This window comes from Sturnus vulgaris, chromosome 9 (assembly GCF_052056855.1).
Source record: "Sturnus vulgaris isolate bStuVul1 chromosome 9, bStuVul1.hap1, whole genome shotgun sequence".
Classification (NCBI taxonomy): domain Eukaryota; kingdom Metazoa; phylum Chordata; class Aves; order Passeriformes; family Sturnidae; genus Sturnus; species Sturnus vulgaris.
In genome coordinates, this window is record NC_142251.1 from 28,520,255 (window position 1) to 28,538,427 (window position 18,173).

General features: G+C 55.2%; 1 protein-coding gene across 1 annotated transcript in view; it reads left to right on the top strand.

Annotated features, from left to right (window-relative positions):
• Window positions 1-2,118: 2,118 nt before the first annotated feature.
• LMX1A (LIM homeobox transcription factor 1 alpha) overlaps window positions 2,119-18,173 on the top strand; it is a 41,047-nt gene continuing 24,992 nt past the window's right edge. The window contains 2 exon segments of the mRNA XM_014874816.2: window positions 2,119-2,194; window positions 2,790-2,976. Of these exon segments, the coding sequence (XP_014730302.2) occupies window positions 2,119-2,194; window positions 2,790-2,976 (263 nt within the window).

Sequence of the window (18,173 nt, forward strand, 5' to 3'; positions counted from 1 at the left end):
TGCAGCGCTTGGAGCCCCTGGTCACGCTGCAGTCCTTGCTGGGCTGGTGGCTTGGCAAGGTGGCTCCAGCGAATCTGACTACTCAGACACTTGGCTGTAGCTGCTCGGAGACCTTCGGGAGAGCCAAAGACAAAGGTGTCAGAGCCCGGTGCCTCCCTGCTGCAGCCCAGCCTTCCTGGATGTGAGTGGTCAGAGCTGTTGCACACTGACCCGTGTGATAATACCAAGGCTTTCATACCCGAACTCCCGGTGGAGTTATACTGGGATACAGTAGGGCTGTCCCAGGACCGTGTTTCTCTCTCCCACGAGATTTTGGCAGGGCGGTGAGCTGCCTGTGCTAACCTGTGGCCTCTCTCCTTCCTACGAATTCCCAGAGGACACGACCTCCGTCCCTGCATCACCCACGTCATCTGGGTGTGGGGAGCGCTTGGTGACGAGGATGCCCCACAGAGAGGCTGGGAGCGCATCTGCCCCTGGTGCCAAGGTCAGCGGCGAACACAGGAGGTGAGGCCCCTAAAAGCCTCCCATTCTCCGCGATCCTATAGCGGGTCCCTCGCAGCTCCGCGGCCGTTCCCTTGCTCGCCGGCCGGAGCCGGGGTCCCAGCCCTCCTCCGTGCCGGGGAAGCCGCGGATCCCCGTCCGGGCTGCTCCGGCAGCGGCAGGTACGCGGCCCCAGCCTCGCTCGGACCGCTCGGACATGCGGGGCCTTGAAACTCCCAGAAAAAAACAGCGAAACCCCCCAGGCAGGAGGGAAGGGAGAGCCGTGCAGGACGGGAAAGCGCCGGGGCTGCGGGAAGGCTCCAAGTTTCATCTTCCCCGGCCGGGCGGGATCGTTTCTCCGCGGGTTTCCCCTCCCCGAAACCGATGCGGTTTGGCGGAGCCGGAGCTCCGCTTCCCCGGGGCCACCTCCTCCTGCGGCCCCGCGGAACCGAAGCCCGGAGCGGACCGAGCCCCGCTCGGCGCCAGGGATCACTGGCGACGAGCCCTCCGGGGCAGCTCTGCGGCTTTGGTGTTGGGATTCTTTTTTGTTGTTGTTGTTTTTATTTCTTTTTTTGTTTTCCTCCTCCCAGCACTCATTTTCCTTAAACAGCAACTCCCGGAGCAGCGGGAGTGAGGAGCCCGGGGCGATGCGCAGCGCAGGGGAGCGCATCCCCGCCGGGGACCCGGGCAGGGGATCGGCTTCCCCCAAAAACTGCCGGCCTGGGCTTCTCCTGGAAGGGGGACTTGATTTCCAGCCGGTTTCATTACTGGGAGCGGCGCTGTGGTGGGGAACCACCCTCTACCTTTTTTTTTTTTTTTTTTTTTTTTTTTCTTTTTGGCTTTCTAAGAAAAGAAGGGAAAAAAGCCAGGGAGCGGAGCCGGGGCGGCCAGGCCGAGCCGCGCACCCCGGAGCCGGGAAGGGCCGCCGGCCCCTCGAGGCGTGGCGGGGCCGGTGCCTGCAGCCAGGCAGGAGAGCGGGGAGGAAACTTATTTCGAGTGGGGTGGAGAGGGGAGGGCAGGGGGTGGGGGTCGGGCAGGGAGGTATCAGCTCCAGGAAATGTGCCTTGGCAGCAGTCGGACGGGCGCTTCCTCGCAGGTTGGTGCGCTCCTCTCCGGAGCCGTCCAGGGAGCCGCGGCTCGCTCCGCACCCCTGGCAGCGCCGGCGGCGGGGAAGCGGGGGGTGCGACACAGCCGGGGAGGCAGGAGCCGCCGCAAGACCCCCCAGGAGCGGTGGCTGCGGACGACTATCCCGCCGGCTCCTCGCAGGAAGGCACCGCCCGGGCCGCCCCAGGTAAGCGGCCGAGCCCCGCCGACGGCAGCCCCGCATCCTCCCGTCCCGCATCCTCCCGTCCGCGGCCGCGGGGTGCCCCGGTCCTGTCGCCTCCCCACGTCGGGGCCGCGGGGCTGGGGGGTTGCTGCGAGCCCGACCGGGGCAGCGGCTGCGCAGCCGGAACGGGGGGCCCGAGGGGTTCTCCCGTCGGGAGGGAGGAGGGAGCGCGGCGCCGGGGAGCGGGCGGGGAGCCGGGCGGGGAAGCCCCGGCCGGGGGCGGCGGGGCCGGCGGCCGGGCTGAGCGCGCTGTGTCCAGGCTGTGTTGGCAGGCGGGCGGCGCGGCCCCTCGCCCGGCCCGGCTCCCCACCATGCTGGACGGGCTGAAGATGGAGGAGAGTTTGCAGAGCGCCCTGGACCCCGCGACCCCCTTCTCCTCCTTGCTGGGTAAGTCCGGGCACCCCGCTTGCCCTCCTGGGGACCCCACAGGGCGGGGCACGGCCGGGCGGGCCCGAGCGATGGATGGACACGGGGGGTTCGGGAGGCCCGGGGAAGCTTTTCCCGGCTCGTTCCTGCCCGGCGCCGCGCCGCTGCCTCCGCCCGGGGTGTGCCCCCGGCGCCCGCCTTCGCTGCTGCCGCTTCGTTCTGCGATTGCATTAAATTGCGTGTCCCCCTAACCCCCGCTTGTAACGAAGGGCTCCCCTTCGTATCGAGCAATAAATAATTCACTTTTTCTTTTTATCTTCGTTTTAATACCGCTTTCGAACGGTCACCCTCTCTCTGAGCCGCGGCTCCGCCGCCGCCTTTCCGAGAGGAACGAAATTGGGGGCGATGTGCCCCCCCCGGAGCTGCCCTAAGGCACAGGTCCCTCCTGGATTCCGCAGCAGCTCCCCGCATACCCCAGTCCCCCCGCGACCCACGAGCCTGTGCGGGGGAAGCGACAACCGCGGGACCCTCCGTCCGTCTGTCCGTCCCTCACCCGGCCCGTGTCCCCGGCCGCCTTTCCCTCCGCTCATCCCAGCCCCCGGCTCCTTCTCCGCAGGCAGAGCCGCGACCCCCAAGTCGGTGTGCGAAGGGTGCCAGCGAGTGATTTTGGACCGGTTCTTGCTGCGCCTGAACGACAGCCTGTGGCATGAGCAGTGCGTCCAGTGCGCGTCCTGCAAGGAGCCCCTGCAGACCACCTGCTTCTACCGCGACAAGAAGCTCTACTGCAAGCTGGACTATGAGAAGTAAGTGTCGCTCGCCCCTCGGGGAGCTCTCCTCGCTCTGTTCTCACCGCCCACAAAGCCGCGGTGCCCTGCAAAAGCTTGTGCGGGGGACTGGTGTCCTGCCGCCGCTTCCCGTGCCCTGTGTGTCCCAGGAACTGTCAGCCCTTGCTGTGCTGCACGGCGAGTTGTGCTTCTGCCCCGCGGTCTCTTTGCACCCCGGTTCTCCCCTTTTTAGAGGTGTTTCGTTGTGCTCAGGATGTGCCCTGGCAATTGAGGATGTTTTGTTGGGAGCCTGGGAGACCCACGGTAACCCCAGGTCTGTGCAGGGACGGGGCCAAGCATTTTCCCCTGGTTTTATTTTCCTATTGGAGCATCTGCAGCAGGAAAGTTATATCCTCCCTGACCTGGTCCTGGACGAGGCTATTATCCTTATAACCTCACAGGCAGGGAAATGCTATTGCTATCCCCCCTGGTTGGTGGGGAAACTGAGGCACTCGGCAGGAACCAGGGAAGGCCCTGCTGAATTCAGTGTTGACTGTCACGCAGAGGGTTTTCCTGCATCTGGGTCTGTGATGGTGAAGAAATTCGGGTGGTGGAGTTGGGGGGAAAGACAATGAGAAAATTATTTTTCTTGTTTAAAAGAAAAACCATTGCAGTGGGAATGGGGAGAAGGCTGCTGAGTCTTTCCTCCCCTGCAGCTGCTTTCGTTTTTCCCTGGCTCATCCTGCTCTTGCTGTCCTTTCCGGACCCCACTGCCTGGCCGAGTTTCGGAGCCGTTAAATTTTTGTTGCCTCTGGGCTGGTTGTTTCTTGAGGAGGGTGTAGGTGGGAGGCCGGATCCCTCGCTATGGCGATAGCACGGCTGTCGAAGCCCTGCCATTAAATTCCCTTTTTTACAGCATAAAACGGTGATCGTTGATGCTCTCATCCCTGGCCTTCGGCGAGTTCGCGAGCGTGCCGAGGTCTAGCCCGGCTCCAGGCCTTTTTAAAGTTGGGATTTGGGGTTTTTTGGGTTTTCGGTTTTTTTCCCCCTCTTTTAAATCCGGTATTGTGGGTCTGAGTTTAATCACTATGGATACAAGGCAAATTGAAAGCAGAATTTGTGCGCGTGACCTTGTTTTCAAATGTTTACGAAAGAGCGGAAGAATTAGCTGCTGTGAGAGTGGAGAGAGCTGCGCCACAGGGTGGGTTTTTGTAGGCAAAAAATTTGTTGGGATTGGATGCGCTGCTTGTTTGTCTGTAGAAATTTGGCTACTGGTTCCCCTACATTTCCAACACAATTGATTCTCATTTTCTGCTTTATTGGTATTTTTGTTTGGAACATCGAGGGGAAAGTGGGGTGATGGTCACCCAGAAATGCCTTTCCAGCTTGCAGCACATGTGGATTTTACTCTTGACTGCAGCTTTGCGAGCTCTTGAAGTGGCTCCAACCTGAAACCTTCCTCTGATGTCTGTTGGCCGCGAAAGAAATCAGTGCTGCAGTTGGCTTCTTGCTGTGCCCATCTCTCTCACTGTTGGGATGGACAAGAATGATTGCGGGAAAAAATGTCACAAATTTTTCCTAGGGTCCAGTGACAGCACCGTTTTTCCTGGTTATTGCCCGGCTGTGTGTGGGTTGGTGACTTTTGCCCGAGCCGGGAAGCTCAGGCTCTGCGACGGGTGGTTTCCCGAGGTATGATGGTTTTAACCCTAACTCACTGCTGGCCTCTTCCCCTCCTGCCCTGCCTGCCTCTTGCCATCCTGCCATTGTCCCCTTGCATTTAAGAGTAATTATTTTAGGACAGGGCTGCAGGTTTGTGTCCTTCCAACCACCCTGCAGGACTCTGCTGTGCCGGTGGTGTGACTCCTTACCTGGTGATGGCAGGGATGCAGAGCAGAGTCCCAAAGAGCTCTGCTGAGCTTTATATAATACTCTTTATTTACCAAAATCCTTCTTTCTTTTCCCAAATGCCCATCCTGCCTTTGGACTGATCATTTTCTTGAGTGCAGGAGCACCGTGCCTGCCTTGGCGGTGCCGATGCCGATAGCAGGGATTTGAGAGCGAAACGCGTGGAGGAAGAGCCGCCGCTCTCAGACTGAGCTCATTATCTCGAGCTGGTTAATTATCACAAGTGACTGACACTCCTCTCGGTGGAAAGCGGCCGATCCTCCCGGTGGCAGCGGCGTAGCCGGGCTCCGGAGGCCTCTCCGGGTGGGAGGGCTGGGGTGTCTGCCTCTGGAATGCTGGGGGTGTCAGGGAAGCGATCGGGATCCAGCCTGCCGCTGTCACGGCGTCGATGTTCCGCGGTTGTGTTCGGTTTTGGTTTGTTTGGTTTGGTTTTTTTGAAATTGAAAGAAGGGATTTCTCTTCTGGATGACGAGCTTTGCGGTGTTTTCCCAGGGACGAGTAGGTGCAGAATTTTCCAGCACGTCTCTGTGTTTGAGCTCTGTTTGTAACAAGGCCGCAGAGGGTTAATGAGGGAGCGCGAGACGGCAGCAATGCCTTCAGTTATAAATACACCCATGGAAAGTGTTACGGGCGGATTTAAGCGAGCGTCTGACTCGCTGGACTCTGGAAATCGAGGAATAATTTGTTAAAACACATGTTTTACATTTCTTTGTCTTTCACAAAGAGGAAGGACTTGAGAGACGACTTGGAAAGAGATGGATTTAAGGCTGAGGGTGCCAGGTCAGGTCTTGGCATCTCTTTGGGGTGCCACGGCTCAGGGCCCACGGGTGTTTCGGATAGTGATGCTGCCTGGGAACTTGGGGAGTTGGGGGTCACTCTTGGAGCAGTTTCCCCAGCTCTGACAGGGAGGGCTCCTGGGGAGGGACGGCTCAGGCCTGTGCCCCTGGGACGGCGTCTATTTGGAGCAGAGGACGTTTGTTACAGAACATCCCGAATCCCGCGGCAGCCCCCGGCGCTTGTCCAAACCTGATAAGTCTCAACTATGACAAGGTTCAGTCTTCGCCCTGGCCGGCTCCCCAACTGCAAAGTGGCCCTGGGGACATGCCCTGGCTGTGGGGCCCCTGTGGAGGTGGTCAGGGCTTTTGTGGTGGTGGATCTGGGGGGGCTGCACCGAACCTGGCCATAAACAGGGAGGAGTGCTAGAAGTGATGGGAAGAGTCGGGCTGCTCTGGAGCCTTAAAATCTGCACGAGGATGGGAATCGTTGGGCCCCCTTTTGCCTAGTGGTGTTTCACAGTAGGTTTGCACAGGCCAAGCAGAGCCGGGGATGTAGGGAGGACCTGGAGGCAGAGGAAGATCCCCACTGCAGGTTCTGGGGGCCGGGAGCGCTGACAGCGGTGTGGTCATGACGGGGGGCGCAGCTGGGGAGCGTGGCGACGGCGGGACGGCTTGGCACGTCCCCAGCCACGGCGCAGAGCCCCGGCCCCAGCCCCGGCTGGCAGGAGCAGATGGCCAGCACATCTCGGAGCAGGCCTGGCATGTGGGCGCCGGCAGTGGAGGGGCGGCTGCAGCCCCCGAGCCGCCACCGCCGTGCCGGGCTCCCCGGCCGAGGCAGGCAGTTGTGTGATGCTCGCCCTGTCTTCGCACGGCTTGATGGCTCTGTGCTCGTGCCAGCTTCCACGGGGCTCTCCTTGCCTGCCTCCAGAATCCCGTGCTCCCGGAGTCATAGGCTTGTGCGGGTGCTTCCGCCTCCTCCTTCGTGAGTTAAGATGTGAGGTTGCATCCAGTTGCAAAGGAAAGAAATAAAAATCCTTCCGCCTTCCTGGCGTGCGCGGAAAAGAGGACACGTGCGAAAAGAACTCGTGTTGAGTTTTAAAATCACACCCGGCATCTTTGAATCCTCATCAGCATGGTCCTGCCAGGCCATGGATGGATCTGTGGGCTCGGGGTAGGCTCCTCTCACCCACTGGAGGCTCCTCTGGCAGCTGCTGCTGTAGAGGAGACAGGGGGAAGAGGTTTGGAGCATGGTGGCAGTTTATCCTGCTGAACGTGGGTAATGAATGTAATTGCACAATCAGCTGCGAGGCCTGGCACTGCTTCCCGGGCCCGGAAGGGCTGCGAGGGGAGTCATCCCAGACGGGTGGATTGGAGGTGATGCTGGACACTTCAGCACAGCCTGGTCCCACCAGCTGGAGAGTTCTGTGGTGTGCTGGGTTTGTCCTGGTGGTTTGCCTTCTCTCACTTGGAGAAGTGGGATTTTCTGTGCTTTTTGTGGCTGGTGGGAGAGAGCTGACAGCCACAGAGAGCCACAGGTCAGCCCAGCTGCAGTTCAGCATGTTCTCTGGAGGCCTGTTTCCTTTCTTGTAGGGCATCGTGGGGACAGGATGGTGCTGACTTGGGTTTCTCCAGCAGTCAGGCTGGCCTGGATGGGGTAGCAGAGCATATGCCAGTGGCACAATATTCCTCTTGGTGGTCTCTCTTTTCCCATCTTTCAGTCTTTCCCTTTAGTGATTCTCATCTGCTCTCCATCCTTACCCAGCACCTCATCTCCTGTAGCAAACACCTCTCTGTCCTCACCCACAGCTCCTGGAGGAGTAGTGCTGACTCCCTGTGGGCTGGGAGGACTGTGGCTGTGGGGCAGCCGAATCTGGCCTCATCCCCACCAGGGATGCCAAGGTTGGTACTGCAGGGCTGGGACCAGGCACACCTCTTCTGGTTTTCTTGTTATTAAGCCAACTTTCTGTGCTGGCAGCGGGTGGGAAGGCAGGGAAGCAGCGGGATGCAGTGAGAGGGGCGTTCTGGAGGCCTCTGTGGGATCCATGCTGGAAATGCCAGGCAAGCATTGCCTCCATCTCCACCAAGCCTTGTCCTCTCACTCGTGGGACTCCCCCTTTCCAAAGGGAGCAAAGGAGAGATTTGGCATCTTGCCCCTCCTTTCGGCCCTTAATTAGGTTTGTCTTACAATTAATGTTTCATAGAAAGGCCTGGAAGGCAGTGAGATTTGGCAGATTGGGAGCGAGGCAGTCGAATAGACTTGTCATCTTTCCCTCTGTGGTGGGGACAGGGGTGGCTTTGGGGTCACCCCTTTGGCAGTGGGATCCTGGAGACTGCAGGTCATCAGCATCCTTGGGACTCCTCATGGTTTCTGCCGTCTTATTTTGGACACATGCTTTTTTTTTTACCTTTTTTTCCCCACTCTACAAGCTGGTTCTCCCTGATCAGCCCCTGATGGAGCTCTTAAAGCCGTGGGAATTGTTTCAGGTTTTTGCAGTCCTGACAAAGGCACCAAAAGGAAACCGACTGGGGAAGAAAGAGGGGTTTGTTTCGTTTCGATGAGAATTTTGTCTCCACCAGCTGGAGAGACAGCTGGGGTCCTCTCCTGCCCCAGCTCGCCAGCCCTCGCCCCGCCGGTTCTTCACCTGCTCGCAGCCGCCGGGTGCAGGGAGGGATTTACTGAGCTGGGGATTTCAGGGAGCCCCCATTTCTGTTTCTTGCTCGGTGCTTCCTCGGGGAGCCTTCCAGCAGGGTCTGAGCCTGATGGCGTGGCCGCTGCCAGCTGATTTGGGAGTGGATGGCGGTGCTGGGTGTGAGCTGTGCTGGCGGCTGCCCAGCGGGCGGGCAGGATTTGCTGGTGGCTGCATGTGCTACCGGCGAGACTGATCTCTGCTGGCTGTCCCCATCCCCACTGGCAGCAGTGGGATGGCCTCAACGTGCCCAAACCCACAGCAGTTGCTGATTCTGATGCTGCACGGGGTGTGGCAGGGGGGATCCCAAAGCCTCCTCTGTGCTGGAGCAGGAGAAAAGGGAATTTGGGGTCTAGGGCTGATCTTCTGCTCACAGGGGTGCAGGTCCTGCTTCTGGCTGAGAAGGGGGAAAACCCAGCAGTTTGGATCTGGACTCACAGTTCCCCATTTCTGGTGAGCCTCGTGGTGTGCAGCCAAGGGGGGTACTTGGTCCTCACTGCTGGAGTATGTTTGAGGAAGAGGAGGCTGCAGCCAAGGTGGATGGAGGTGGGAATGAGAATTGTCCTGGGTATTTTTCTTCTCAGGATGTTCTTTGTCTCTTTGTGTTCTCTTGTCTCTGCCTCATGCCCTCTGCAGATGCAAACACGAAGCAGGGATGAGGCCTGGGCTGGAGAACTTTGCCTTTACCTGTGATTTGATCAAGCACCTCCTCCATAGCAGGAGTGAGGAAGATATTTAAAGCAGGGAGAAAATATTTGGATTTTACTAGGGAAAAATACTGGAGTCAACCCAGCTTAATTTTTTTTTAATAGTATAAATATGTTTTCATAAGAAATTTGAATTTCTGTGTATTTGTTTGAGATTTTGGAAGGGGAGAGGTGAGGGGGGCTAGCGACACTCTCTGTCATGGCGAACCCTATGACAACCCATAATTTTGTTCCTCAATACTTTCAATCCTGCTTCCTGGCAGAAAGAATCCAGCTGTTCCGTGGTTATCTTCTCCTGGGGCTGTTGGCCCTCAGGGGCAAAGGATGCACCCGTGTTTTCTTACGTGTCTCTGCGAAACCAGCAGGCATCTCATTGCAGCTCTGTTTGAGGTTTGCTGTTTGTTTTTGTAGGGTTGTTTTTTCTTTTTTTAAGATGACCAAACCTTGGTTGCCCAGGAGAGGGGTTCTGTAATTCCTGGCTTCCCACCTCAAATATTTACGGACAGCCAGATGCCAAAGCTCTTGCAAAAGGCGTGGGGCGGGCTGAGCTGTGCCGTGCTGGGACTGTGCAGGGCACAGTGTTGGGCTCATGGCACCCAGTTCCCTTTATCTGGGGGGGTTTTCTGGCTGGTGGCTCTGTCTTCTTGCTTATCTGGGTTTTTTCTGGGGTCTTATTAGCAAAAGACCACTTTCTTCGGTTCATCAGGGATCCTTCAGATGTTGCACGTTACGTAGGCTGGCTGGCTGAAAATGGGAGTTTCTCCCACCAAAGTTGGAGCTTTCAGGAGGATGACGTGTGGGTTTCTGAGTACAGGGGTGAAATCATGTCGTGTTCAGTACAAATAATTTATTTTCTCCTGTTGCACCGTACTTGCATGCATTTACCTGTTTTCAGTAGAGTGTTTCAAGTGCCCATGAATATGATCCTGTTTTTTGGGGTCAGGTCTTCTGCACTTGTGCCTGGACCATGCTTGCATGAAAGAGAAAGAACTGAGAGTTGGCTCTGTCACCCATGAAATGGAGCTGGAAATACAAATCTAGCTTAAAAATGCTTCTTTCATCATCGTAAGTGCTTACAGCATCTTGCTGGGTGAGTTTGAATGCTGGATATGAATCCTCTGTGTCTCTCCTGATCTGCCTAATTTTTATGTCATGCTCGCCTTCGTGTTTTCCATCTTGGGCTATCTTTGACCAAAAGGGAGCCAGAGTTTGTGTTGCAGCTCCTCCCAGGCACAAATTGGCACGATAAAGGTACAGGTTGGTAGGAGAAGGCACGAATCAGTAGGAGAGCCCCTCTCTCCTGTGCATCCCAGCACATCCCAGCAGGCAGCGATGTCTGAGGGTCCCTGTGGCTCCATGGCTGCAGATGAATGGTTCTCCCTGCATGGAGACAGGATGCTAATATTTCACAGGATTGTCTGAGGTGGAAGGGACCCAGAAGGATCATCAAGTCCAACTCAGGTGGATGGCCCACACAGGGATCAAACCCACAACCTTGTTGTTATTGGCACCATGCTCTGACCAGCTGGGCTAATCTTGGGGTTGCTGCAAGGGACCTATTTTAATTTGCAGTCAGGAGAAGCACATTATTACTGAACTAAGTTTCCTGAAGTTTCCTGAAGGTTTATCTTAGGTTCTGCTCTTCCTTGGGGCGGGTGCCTGGAAGGGCAGAGGATGCTGGAGGACTCTTCCTCGGCCATTCCTTGTGCTTTGCGAGCCCATCAGGGCTCAGCACTGATCCTCCCCAGCTGTCTCCCTGTCACTGCTGTCCCTACATTGTCTCTCTCTGCTCCCTACCCCTCTCTTTCCCTCGTGGCTTCATTTCCTAAGGCCGTCCTTGACAGCGGAACAAATCCCTTTTCACGGGACCATCGTTCCCCGGCCCATTGTCCCCCGCCCCCGCCGCCACCGTGCAAAATCCCCCTCCCCTCTTCCTCTGGAATGACAACCACCATCTCAGTGGGGTGGAGAGCCCCTGAAATCCCTCTGGGCAAGGTTCCCTGCCCTGTAAGGGAGCAAAGTGGGGTCTTAAAAGCATAAGAGGCGAGGGCGATTCCTGGAGAATCCATTGTTTGGATGCAATTGATCTCTTTGGGAGGTGCATCCTCTCCTCTGATGTTGTGCTTCAGAGATCCTTGCATGGACCTGGAGCCTGTGTGTCCAAGGACTCCTTCCTTCCCGCCTGGGGCCAGTGGGGCCACGCTGTAAGTTGATTTTTTGCTGCATAGCATCGCCCAAGGTGGCTGAGCAGGAAGAGGAAGGTGAGAATTTTCTCTTTGCTACTGGGAAGCTTTTGGCTGGAAACATTTGGAAAGGAGAGAGAAACAGGTTAAAGGATCTGAAGGCAGTTTTCAGCTGCAGCAGCTTTTTTTTATTTGAAAGAGTCAGTGTTGTCACTGACTTGCTTCCAACCCTTGCCATTGTAAAATCATAGGGATGCTTTTGTTGGCAAAATTTCTGCTTGGAATTTGCTGGCCCTGCTAAGCTTTTAATTCTGGAAAACTGCATCTTGGCTATAAAAAGGGTTATTAACCCCTGCAGTGGTTTATTTAAATGGGAGGAGGGCAATGCCACATGTTTGCAGTGGCCTCCACGGGGGTGATTGAGATGAATAAATTAATGGGTGCTGCTAGTCGAGGTGGATGTTTGAGGAATAACCCCAAAACTCCTGCCTGATGATTTCTGTGTTAAGCCTACACTGGAACTGCCCTCTGACATGCTTCTGGGGCACCTTTTCTGGGCATCTTTTCCATTTCTGATCTTGGAGAGTCAGCAGGAGAGGAGGGAGTGTCAGCTGTGCTCTGTTGTCAGGTGTGTAGGACCCCAGCTGGGCTGGGTGCTGAGGAGGGGTGACAGCCTCCTTTCCCCTTACCAGCCACTTTCTGTAGGCTCCTGCAAGGGCTGAAGGGGAGGAAGAGGCTCACACAGGATTCAGCCAAGCCAGGGTCTAAATTTCCCTGTGGAAATGCTGAACTCCAGGTTTTGGCTGCAGGGAGAGCAAGATGTTGCTCACCTGAACATCATCCTTGAACCCAGCCATCCTCTTGGCTTAGATGTTTGTGGACTCTGGAGTGGTGGGATGGCTCAGGATTTTGTGTCTGAAGTCTCACCTGTGCTGGATTGGTGATGGAGAACTGAAATCCTGAATTATTGATGTCTTGGCATCTCCTCGGCCCAGCAGCTCGCAGGAGTGGTATCGAGCAGATCCTTTTAAACGGTGCTTTGGATGTGGGAGCTTGGTTATGGAATCATTAAGTGCCTGAAACTTCTTGATGCCTGCTCAGGTGGATGCTGCTCCTTCCCTCTGCACCCTCTGTAATTATGAGAGGCTGAGAGAGCAACCTCAGTGGACTGGCATAAAAGTTTAATGAAGCTTCAAGTCTTGTAGGTCGGGCTCTTGAGTCTGAGCTTGTTTCACCTCTGGATCTGGGAAGGAGGGATAAGCAGGAAGGAGGAGAGGCTTCCTGCATGCATTACCTCAAGGATTTTAACCCCCACGTTGATGGGAGGAGCTGTTATGGAGGTGGCTTAGGAGAAAGTAATGAAAGAAGAGATGGGTGAAGATGGGTGAGGGGCCCTGCTTGGTGAGATGTTTATCCTGCTCCGGGTGAGATGTTTAACCTTAGCAGTGCGAAAGCTGCCCATGACAGGGACTGTTGGAGCCCAGAAACCTGGGATTTTTGAGCTTTTTGTGCTTACTGGCACTGACCCCCAGGAGAACACTGCTTTTGACTTGAGGCCTTGGAGAAGGCTTCCAAATTTGAGTGATAGAGTTAAAGTCACGGGTGTGTAGTTAAATAGAAGTGTGTGATTTCACATGGTGAAGGGTTTTAAATTTGAGGGTTTTATAGTACTGTAATAGGTGTGGGACAAGATGGAGGATTTTGGGTGTTGTCTCCTTTCAGAATCTGCCTCCTCTTCTTCTAGGGACAGAGTTTTTCTGACCCCTGCTGTGCCAGATGCCCTGTGCAGCCCCAAACCCAGGTGGGTGGGTGCTGGCATACAGGAGGTGGCTCACCCAGCTGCTGTGGGAGATGCTCCAGGCTGGGAGAGTTGTTGGGATGCTGCTGTGTGGGACACAACAATTTCCATGGCCAGCCAGGTTCAGAGGTGATGCCACCCATCCTTATCCAGGCGGGAGGATGTGAAGTGGTGAATCTGGCTGCTGAACCAGAGGCCCAAATCCCAGCTCTGCTGGGATGGCCCATCCCCACCCTCCAGAGGAAGTGCAGTTTCCCTGCCAATAATGTCTTTATGCTATTTCCAACCACATAACAAAACATCCCAGGAACTCCCTGAATCCTTGGCTTTTAAAGTAAGTATACCCCCACCTTGAACTGATTTATTTTTGCCTGTTTTGGCACTTCTGTCTCCAAGCATCAGCCGTGCTCCTTCCCTCCCCGGCCTGATGCCTGCAGAGCACCATTCTCAGGCAGATCAGCCTCATTTTGGGGTGATGCTTTGCAGGTCTCCTTTGTCAGCCAAGGACGTGTATCAGGCACACTGTGGGTGAAAGGTGCTGATGAAACAACACCCAAACCTACGCCTTTCCCTTTAGTTCCCTCGTGCCAGAAAAGTGCAGCAAAAGTCAACCAACGATGCATCTTGCCGAAGCTGCATTTTTTTTTCCATGAGGATTAGTGGTTCAAGAGCGGGGATTTTCAAACTGACAAGCCCTTGGCAGAGAAATAATTACAGGCTTTTTTATCCTTTGTATTTCCTAAGTAGTTCTAAATAACTTTCTCCCTCGAGGCATTTTTTTAAGTCTAAAATATGGGGGGAAAAAATGTGAATTTCCTTAGTGTCCTTGAAAATATGCAAGATGTTTGTGGAGACCATTTAAGTTTCAGCTATAAGGTTTTCTGCGTGCGTTTTTCGCTTTAACCACGTCCAATCAACCAGAGTTTCTTGGCTGGTGGCTCTTCAGAAATGGATCTTAGGAATTGGAGATGGAGGGAGATAGATGTGATCACTTCTTGGCCATCTCAGGAATGTGAGTTTTGCCTCTCCAGTATATTCCCCGGGGTTTTTTACCCCACTCCTTGCTGTAAGAGAAGATTTCTGGGGCTAATGGAGCGGGTTTTCCTTGTCAATGTCTATTATTTGATTCCTCCAAGGTGCTGTACGTCCCTCTGGGAAGCCATGGCCATCCCCCTTTCCTCAGCATCCTGCAGCATTTCCAGGGGCTGCAGAGCCCAGCAGGGTTCACCCAGCCCTATCCTCTGCTGGCTCCTCTCCTTGCCTGTACCTCCATCCTGAATGCTTTGCCCAGTCTTTTTAATTTAAAAAACAGCCTGATGTGAAAAAAAACCCTCTTGGGGGCAGCTCCAAGACACACGTGAGCTTGTGGTGCCTTTTATCCCTGGAAAAATTCACCTCCTGTGAGTTTCCATGGAAGCCCTTAGCGTGGTACCCTGATTTTCTGAGCACCTCTGTGCTGCACCATGTTTTACCATGCCTAGAGCTCTTTTTACCCCTGTTCTTTTGTCCCTCTTGGAAGAGCCCTCTGGAGGGTGCTGTCCCAAATCTCAGCTATTCCATGCCTGACCAGGTATCCATTCATCCCTAATACTCTGTTTATGATGCAAGGGGGGGGATCCACTGGCGTTTGCACTCCCTGCAATATCACAGGGCAGTGCTGGGGCTGCCTTATTGCATCTGCTGTCAGGGCAGTGCTGGGGTGCTCCCCTGGGATTGCTGCTGCAATATTCCAGCCGTGGGCAGGCTGCAGTTAATAACAGCATTGCTCTACCTTGGCTTTATTAAGTGAGGGAAGCCTCCTTTCCTTACACCCCAGGCACGCCGGGGTCTGGCCTTGAGGGTGAGAGGGAAGGAGGTGGGAGTGGAGAGGGGGGAGTGTTTGAAGTAATTAGAGATGCTTGGTACAGAGTGGGGAATTGCCAAGATGGGTGATATTTTGATAAGGACCCTCTGCAAAACCCCCCTGTGGGCTCTGCCTGACTCCTCCTTTCAATCTCCCTTGGGGCTATGGTGTTTAGAGAGCTGGGTGGTGAATGCCTTGCTTCCCCTGTTCCCCCTTCTACTGAAGACCCTTTTTAGGGTACTGAAATTCTGGTTGAGCTAGTGAGGAGGCCACAGGGTTGCTGCAGGGCTCACAAAGTGCCTTGTGCCCTGCGGATGTGGCAGGTGACTCTGCAGGGGAATACTTGGTGCCAGAAGGGGACCTGCCTGTCCTGAATCTCTGCTGCCTCAGCCATCATTTCTCAGGGGAAGGATTTTTGTTTTTTTTTCTCAGCTTCCCCTGTCCAGACGCTGCGAATCCCACTAAAACTTTTGACTGGAGCAGGGATTACATGCTCGGGTTTCAGTCCTTGTCTGCAAGTGGTGTAGACTTTCTGCTGGAGCTCAAGTGACATTTTGTGGGAGATAGGAGAGTATTAAGTGTTGGTCCTTGCAGATAAAAATAGCCACTGGCCCAACGACATTTTATGACATCTTGTCACTGCTCCATCGCCTCCACGCTGGTGCTCCCACCCTGGGCTTTTCTCATCATCAGCTGCTGGGGGCACCCAAAACCCCACTCAACCTGAGCATCCTTACCTGCCTCACCAGCAACACCTGGCCAGGACAGGGGTGGGCACTGGATAGGAGCAGCAGGTCCTGGAATTGTGTTCCCAGGGGCTGGAAGGAAACACCAAACCCTCTTCCCCTGGAATCAAGAGTCCAAATTGCTCGTTAGTGCAAACCCCAGTGCTGGAGTGGGAGCTGTCCTGGTGGAGGAGCCCTCATGTGAGCACACGTGGCCGCCTGTCTGTTTTTCCCGTTGCTGTGTTTCCGAGCTGATGTTTTTATCCTGAGGTTACAGCCGGGGTTGGCTCGGGGCCCTTCAGCAGCATCGGCAGAGCTGACTCTTGCTGCTCCAGAAATGCGGGCTGGGGCCAGGCAAAAGGAGAGGGAAGGAGAGGAGGAGGAGGAGGGACCAGATCTGCTGCTGGGAGAGGCTCTCTCGCCCTGCCTGGTCTGCACCCTCCCCAGCTCTGCTGCTTTGGAGCAGCATCCATCCGCTCCATCTCCAAAAACAGCCGGCGTGGCTCTGGGTATGACTGGGAGGATGGCAGCAGGGACAAGTTCTCCTCCTGTTGAGCCTCTCTTTCTTATGACTGAGCCACGAAGTCCCCTGGTATTGGATTCTGGACTGGGCATCCTTTGAGGGTGCCTTCATTCCATCTGCTTGTTCTTCTGAGTGATGATGCTCTCATCATTCACCCCAAGGATCCCTTCATGGCAGAGCTGCACGGTCACGCTGGCTTCAATGCAAATTTTTGATTGCAACCCTTTCTCAAACAAGCCCTTTCTCAAAGCATTCGGGAGCAGCATTTTTTCCACATTCCCTTTGCTCTCTGGTTCAAGGCCCACCTGCCCCTGGGGGTTTCATCCTCTTGCCTGGTGTCCTCCAGCAGCTGAAGCATCTCTCCCTCCAGAAGGAGCAAGGTCCTCCTCGTGTGTCTGGAGCCAAACCAGTGCGGTGGCACTTGGCCACTTACAGTAGTGGGCGATTCCTGAGCCCCTGCCAGGAATTCTTCCAGTGGGATTGGGAACGCTCTGGGGTGTTAAATTTGTCGTGCAGAGTGTAACCTCTGAGCAGAGCCCGCCGTGTTTTGTAACAGGTCATACGATGCCGGCCATGGCGGCCGCCTGCCCCGCGCGTCAAGGTCAGTGCTGAGCTTGGGGCCGCAGGGGCAGCTCCTGCCTGCAGCCCTTCTGTGCCTCTCGTGGGCTCTGCTCCCTGCTGGGGCACAGCCTCTGTCCCCTCAGGAGCTCAGGCTTGGAGCTGGATTCTGTTTACCCCCATCTGCTGAGGCTGCAGCCCTTCCTGTGCCTCTCACCGGGCTCTGCTCTCTTCTGGGGCAAAACCTCCAGCACCTTGGGGGCTCAGGCTGTTTTCTCCCATTGGAGAGGCTGCAGCCCACATCTCAGGATGTCTCCTCGCAGGATGTGCTCCTGGGATACAAACCCTGCCCCAACACTTTGTCTCCACACCTGCAAGCCACTGCCCTCAGCCAGAACTTGGGCAGGTGCAGCTCCGTTCCCTGAGAGTTTTGCAGCATCCTGCCAAGGACAGGACATTCCGGGATACTTACAGACAATTCCCTCGTTCTCCTTGTCTTAAAACATGTCCCAGTAAGGAATTTATCTTGTATCCCTGAAGCAGAGGGAGCTGCTGAGTAGAGAAGGGTCTGGCAGAGGTGGGGAGTGCAGGGTCTGAATAACCAGTGATGCTGCTGCCTGCTCTGTCCCATGGCTTCCAGCCCCCCACAGGATAGCATATCCATCCCAATGGGAAGAGCCTCCCATGGTCTTTATCAATAAATAAATGTTTTAGGCCCATCATTGTATCAAGGAATTAGAAGGGACTGTTCTGGCAGGCTGTTAAATAAGAATTAAAGGTTTCAGGTATTAATGGGCAAATGGCCCTCACCAGTTCTCTTGTTACACAAACGTTTCATTTATAATTTGGACCCAAGCTGGGATGTGCTGAGAGATGCTCAGGCTGCAGCCTGCACACGGGGGTTAACGTGGTGCTCTCTCCTGCCAGAAAATAATAAAAGCCAGGGACTGTCTAGGGATTGTGCATGAAGGATTAGGAAGAGGATATGCACGGGCCTGTCTGCAGCTGGTTGAAGTCTAGTGCAGAGGGGGTGAGCCTGGAAATCATTGTTTTCTGATGGCTGTGAGGGGGCCAGCATGGAAGGGGATGTCTCCTAAAACCTGGGGATCTCCACAGCCGGCTGATGATTTTAGTGGGAGGCAGTGAGTGGATCTTCTCTCCCTGAGAGACATCTGTGCTGGGCAGGAGGGAGGAAGCACTGTGCTGTGGATGCCTCTGTCTCTGCTTTCCAGGTGTTGCAGTTGTTCAGCATGAGTGGAGGATGCTGAGCTCGAGGGATGTTTTTTTTGGTGTCAGTGGAACATGCTGGGGAGCAGAGTTTGGGGGTTTTTTGTGTGTGAGTGGAGCTTGCTGGGATCTGGGGAGCAGGGTTTTTGATGTAAGTGGAAGATGCTGGGCTCCAGGGACTGGGTTTTCGGTGTGATCAGAGAATGCTGGGCTCTGGGGAGCAGGTTTTTTTTGGCGTGAATAGACTTTGTTGGACTCCAGGGTCTGGGTGAGCAGAGTGTGAGCAGAGGATGCTGAGCTCCAA